The following is a 6576-nucleotide window of genomic DNA, read 5'->3' on the forward strand; positions in this document are numbered from 1 at the left end:
AACAAATACAAAATATTACATTTTGGGTAACTCCGATACAATGTGGTTTTGCGCCCCATTAAGACATTTTGTGGAGGAACACATAAAATCAGGCCTAAAAATTTAGTAGATGTGAAGGGAAATTATGAAGAACTACGAACAAAGAATCAGAGACATTTAAATAGCAATTGACAAGAAATGCGACGTACACGAAGAAAGATAAATTGTCAGTGAAGAACTCACAAAATACAGCTGCAACACAGACAGGGTAAGAGAAATAGCAAAGTAGGTGCTACAGCACAAATAACAACAGATGAGTCTAGTGAAGGAACAGTGCCCCATAAAAAGGAAACAGTAACTACAGTTTAGAAAGAAACTAGACATTGAGATGGGAGCTATCTCTGTGGGCCCCGCTGTGGGTTTTCAACTTCCTGGGCAAAAGTTTTTGACCTTGAACTTTGACCTAGGAAGTTGTACAAACATTATGACACACCCTCTGGTGTTGGTAATTATACATGTCAAGTATAAAGTATGAAATTATAATGGTTCTCTAAATATAGAGCGGACACAATTTGTTACGGACGGACGGACGCACAGACTGGTCACTATAGGACGACCCGCCACTAGGCGGAGCCCTAATTAACGAAAGAAAAACAAGGGAAATTATATATGGCATAAATGAAAATGAGTCTGAGGTAGGCAGGAAAGATTTGACCATGATGTAGAAAACGGCTCAAATGTGAATAATTTTACAGTTCTTCTCAAGTCGAACTGTTTTTATACAAATGCAGATCAGCTATTCAATAAGTTGTCTGAGCTTATTGTCCGAACCTGAGATAGCAATCCAAACATTATTGGAATACCAAAAGTCAAGCCAAATGCAAATAGATATAGACCATCTCCAGAGGAATACTCATTACCAGCAGTAGGAAATTATTAAGTGTTCAAGAAATACCTAAATACAGATGAGGGAAGGGGCCTCTCGTTGTATGTAGATATTAACATATACATATATATATAATACTAACGATTATAATGATAGATTGGTAAAGTTATTGTTAGAGGCAATAAAAATGGGATTTTCACATAAACTATTTAGGGGAGATTCAATTATCTTGAAGTTGATTGGGATACCTGGAAAACACAAGGCGGAAAAACAGTTATAATGAAAATAGATTGTTAGTATCACTGCACTTTTTATATCAACATACAACCACACCGTTCTGACACCCCACATAGATTAGACTTATTAATCAGAAACAAGGAAGAAATGATATCCAACCTAGAATATATGAGCCCACTCGGAAAAAGTGACCATTTTCTTGGTCTTATCTTTTGACTTTGTTATGTAAATATAAATTGAAGACTAAGAATAGCAAAAGTGTATAAAGTGTTATAATTTAAAAAAGGAATCACTGCAATAGAAATTTTATTCGTGGGTTACCAATTTTCGTTGTTTTCGTGAATTGCTTTATCTACGATTTTAAGTGTCCAATGAAATAATACAACTGTTGACCAAATCAAGACATAGAAAGATCCCCATGTAGGTTTGACTACATGGATACATGCATATATTCTAGAGAATACATCGACTATCAGCAAGCGCACTATAAATACAACTTAAGGATTTTACCCATTTAATCTTTAAAAAACCTAAATTGTACGACTTATAGTCTTTTTGTTCTCATGACAAAATAGTTTGATCGATGAAAGTCCGATTTCTAGTATTGATCTGCGATGACGAAGTGTTCGTATATCTCATTTTGGACTTGCTTTCTTATTTCATAAGAATTAATTCTACAATTCAAAGTACATTTGTAGCGTTCCTTCATGTGACATGTTTATGGCCAAATTAACACCTTCGATGATCGTTTATCTGTTCCATCTTGGGTTAATTAGTGTCACCACTGCTGTTTACATGTGTGCAACAACTTAAATGTAACTTTGCAAATTCTTCAAACGAGACAATTCGTAAGCAAAGATGAATCAGCTTATTCCCAAAAGCAGCTATTTCATTTAAACATTTATGAATGTTGTTAGTAATGAAAGACGAATAAGAAAGTGAAAATGAACACCTTGTTTTGCAATGTCCCACAAATCATTATAAAACAAGATATGTCTTTGATTATTTTAAAGAATCTCCGTTTCAGAAAACTAAAATCCACGAATTTAAGAACCCAAGAACATTTAACTTTTGCTCAAGCCAAGAAAATTGATACCCACGAATGTAAGTACTTTCACAGTAAACAGCACCAGCTTTCAGAAATTTACAACTGTATTTTAGATTCACTTGAAAATAAAGAAATTAGCTGTTTTGTTTTCTGTGACTTTTCTAAAGCTTTCGATAAAAGTTTGGCATCAGGGGTTGTTACATAAAATGAAGTCATACGGTGTGGACGGAATTTTATTGCATTGGTTTAAAAGTTACTTGAACAACAGACAACAGCGAGTTGTTATTAAACAATCTTCGTCAGAGCTTTGCAATTTTTCAGCTGGTGTCACACAGGGTTCTGTTTTGGGACCTCTCTTATTCAATATCTATATTTATGATATTGCTAAAAATTTGATTTCTTTATATAGATTATTTGCAGATGACACATCTCTCAGCTGCTTTAGTCGTGACATGTCACAAATAAAATCAGTGATTCGTCACGACCTGAGTGAGCTGAGCGATTGGTCTAAGAAATGGCTAATGTCCGTTTACCAAGAATAACAGAGATTATGTTGTTTTCTTACATTGAAACTGCAGAAATGAATTTCATGTTCAATGATAAGAATATTCAAGATACAGATTTTCATAACATTTGGGGTTACATTTAGTAGAGATGCTAAATGGGACACTCATGTGCAAAGTATCATAAAAAATGTATCGAAACATTTGAATGTATTTGGAAAATTAAAAGTACATATTAAGAAGGAATCACTTAGAACAGACTTTTATAAGACCGTTACTCGAATATGCCTGTGAAGTTTGGGATAATATGGGTGTGGGTTATTGTAACAAATAAGACCAGCTTCAGTTGAGGCAGCCTGAATTTAAACAGGTCTTCCTATTTTTTTTTTTATAGTTGTAGAATTATTTATGATGAAATTGGTTGAGAAACTCTAGTTGAACGAAGAGAAAGGAGGAAGTTACAATTAGTTTATAATATTCAACATAATAATGCACCAGCCTATCTTTGCAATTTAAACCAACAATCCAAAGTACAGCTGTTTACCCCTTACATAATGGAAATGATGTAATATACCCTTTTTGTAGACTCTCATTGACCCCAGTATCCTTTATACCTTCAACTATACGACTGTGGAATAACTTTAATGTGGTAACACGCAACATTGACTCTTTGGGTAAATTCAAAACCGAATTAAAAAATATTAAAATGAATTCAAAAGCCCAAGTACCTAAACATTATGAATTTGGAAATCGTAAACTCAACATCATTTTGACTCAACTTAAATGCTCAGCTTTTTTTTTTAAATGTGATCTTAACAGAGTCAATATCATTTCAGATCCGTCTTGTCGCTGTGGTGCGAAGCGTGAAGATTCATAACACTTCCTTTTTGAATGTCCTAATTATTCTTATATAAAAATCAAACTATATCTAATAATCTGAAATAGTCACAGGCACATGTTTCTATCCATGGGAAGGTCGACTACCCATATGTAATAGAAGAAGATGGCTAACGAGGGTCGCGCGTCTCCGCTTCGGACGCTATTTGTACCGTAATGAAAAATAATCCCAACCTTATATGAATCGTTAGTGTTCCTCTTCATACCAATCTTACTATTGTTCACTAATCCGTTGTGATTCTTGAACTACCAACTTTTCAATGTTATTACTTCCGGTTGACTTGGCAGTATATATTACGGTCGTATTTGATTGGTCAGCTATAATTACCTGCAAAGTAAAAACGAAAGTTATATTGAAAGTAAAAGCATGGTTTTGACACAAGTTCGACGTGTTATCTTAGAGAAGGCGCTTAAGGATGTTTGCTCCTCTTGTTTTTGAATTTCTGCCAGATTTTCGGAATCCTCTGGTTTTATCCATGTATTTCCATTAAAAAAAATTTGCCCACTAACCCCTACTTTTCTTTTCATAATTTAATTACATATAGATTAAAAAGCCATATTTGAAAATCTTATAAAATCCTTGTTATTTTTTCATAGTTTTTGAAACAAAAAGCGGTCAATGTTAAAAGTATGAAAAATCTAGAGAGAATCATTTCCCGCCAAATTTTCAATGGCTTTTATCTCGAAAACAAGCACACGGACCGCTCATTTTTTTCTGCTTTTTTAGTTCCTTTATCTATATACTATCATTTGATAACAGTCTTTTAAAAAGCTTGTTATTTTGAAACAGAGTAGCGAACATCCTTAAAGGCCATGCTATGGTTGTTTTAGGACAAAGTGGTACCGGTAAAAGCTTTCTGGTAAAAGAAACAGCAATAGAACCAAGAAAAAATGGTTAATTAGTCCAAATCACGGCAACAACAGGCATAGCATTCGTCAATACTGGGGACAAGACTGTTCACTCTTGGTCTGGAATTATTGACGGTCATTTTTCTAATGAAAGCTTACTGAAAAAATTAGAAAGAAATGAACATTTTAGTGTGTATAAAACCAATATAACAAGTACCCAATGTCTTATTATTGATAAGATTTCAATGCTTTCTAGGAAGTTGTTTGAACAGTTAGAGTTTGTATGTCGGAATATACCGAATAGTTCTTTGATTTTTGGTGGAAAGCAAGTAATAGTGGTTGTGGATTTCTTCCAGTTGCCACCTGTTCCAGATTATTTGAAAATGGACTCTGGAGAATACTGTTTTACGTCTCCTGTTTTTGAAAGAAATATTTTGTCATAAATTTATTTTTAATGAGGTTATGTGCTAATATCAGGATGCGTTTATGAAGACAATTAATGATGTTTCTAGAGGTGACCTACCAGAAAAACATTCTTCACTTAATAAAGCGGTTGAGTCGTCATTTACCACCAGGTGAAGATCCAATTAGACTTTGTGCTAGTAACCTGACTGTTATATTTATAATGCTTGCAAACTGATGGATATGGATGGAGAAGAGTTTGATTTCAGTGCAGTTGATGAAGGAGATGTTTCAAAACTGGAAAGAACCCGTGTCCCACAACATTTACATATTAAGTTAGGCTATCCAGTCATGTTACTTAAAATTTTGAGTGAATATTTTGTAAATGGTCTCCGGGGTATTGTTACTTCAGCATTAAAAGAAAGTATAACTTAATTTCAGACATGAATTCAAAAATTTCACAAATACAAATAAAGCAGGAAACATTCACTGTTTTCAGTTACATTGACAGTAAAGTAATAGCTTCTAGAAGACAGTTTCATTCATACCTTGCGTTTACCATTACTATACACAAAGCACAAGGACTTACTTTAGACAGAGTTGAGGTAGATGCCAAATACATTTTTACACCAGGACAACTTAGTTTTAGGTATTTTTGTCATACAGCTCTTCAACTGTTTCGGTACTTACACATCCCTCGGATTTCAAATGTTTGGCATTGAGCGTTCCTGATGCAGGTAAATCCAGAAAAGCGCTTCGGACGCTGACATGATTTATAACAAACTTTTCTAAAATTGTCTGTTTATAAATTTTGAAATTATAAAAAAAAACTAAGGTTTCAACTCCATCAGGCAAAGTTGACCTTAGATGAATTTGGCTATTTGTTTTAGGTATTTTTGTCATATAGCTCTTCAACTGTTTCGGTACTTACGCATCCCTCGTATTTCAAATGTTTTGCATTGAGCGTTCCTGATGAAGGTAAATCCAGAAAAGCGCTTCGGACGCATGAAATTATTAAACGTGTTGTTTTCAATTTTTTACATCACTGGGTCGATACCTCTGCTGGTGGACTATCAGTCCCCGAGGGTATCATCAGATCAGTAGTCAGTACTTCGGTACTGACATGATTTATAACAAACTTTTCTAAAATTGTCCGTTTATAAATTTTGAAATTATAAAGAAACTAATGTTTCAACTCCATCAGGCAAAGTTGACCTTAGATGAATTTGGCTATTTGTTTTAGGTATTTTTGTCATGTAGCTCTTCAACTTTTTCGGTACTTACACATCCCTCGGATTTCAAATGTTTGGCATTGAGCGTTCCTGATGAAGGTAAATCCAGAAAAGCGCTCCGGACACATGAAATTATTAAACATGTTGTTTTCAATTTTTTAGTGTAGCTATTAGTAGAGCAAGAGAAAAAAAAATCTCCGTTTAAGTGGTTTCAATGAATCGTCCATCATGAGACATGACCCCAGTTTATATAAATATTATGACCATACACAAACTATGTTTGATGACACTGATTTTTCATGCTTTAAACAACATTTCAATACTATAAATAATATTCCTTGCAGATCAGTAATTGAACCTTTACCAGAAGAATTATCTGACTTCAGTAATGCAAAAATAGATTAAATGGGCTTTTTATTGTCAAATGAACATGATGAACTAGATGAAACTGAAAGTATTTTGGTTGAGGAAAAAATTATTGACATGTCTGAAATAACAGATCTTTTCTCAAGAGAAACAAACGCACCATTAGAACAGTCTGTA

General features: G+C 33.9%; 1 protein-coding gene across 1 annotated transcript; it reads left to right on the forward strand.

The window, feature by feature from the left end:
• Window positions 1-3207: 3207 nt before the first annotated feature.
• LOC127738700 (ATP-dependent DNA helicase PIF2-like) lies at window positions 3208-6207 on the forward strand. Its single transcript, XM_052250044.1, has 4 exons — window positions 3208-3218; window positions 4614-4801; window positions 5243-5406; window positions 6196-6207. The coding sequence occupies exons 1-4, from the start codon at window positions 3208-3210 to the stop codon at window positions 6205-6207; spliced, it is 375 nt and encodes a 124-aa protein (XP_052106004.1).
• The last annotated feature ends 369 nt before the right edge of the window (window positions 6208-6576 follow it).

The sequence above is a fragment of the Mytilus californianus genome, unplaced genomic scaffold (assembly GCF_021869535.1).
Source record: "Mytilus californianus isolate M0D057914Y unplaced genomic scaffold, xbMytCali1.0.p SCAF_1, whole genome shotgun sequence".
Classification (NCBI taxonomy): Eukaryota; Metazoa; Mollusca; class Bivalvia; order Mytilida; family Mytilidae; genus Mytilus; species Mytilus californianus.

Bases quoted from the DNA above. Each gene is read 5' to 3' on its own strand.
- LOC127738700 (XM_052250044.1), top strand. The intron at 4,802-5,242 runs GTTTTACGTCTC...ACTTAATTTCAG, and splicing joins AATGGACTCTGGAGAATACT to ACATGAATTCAAAAATTTCA.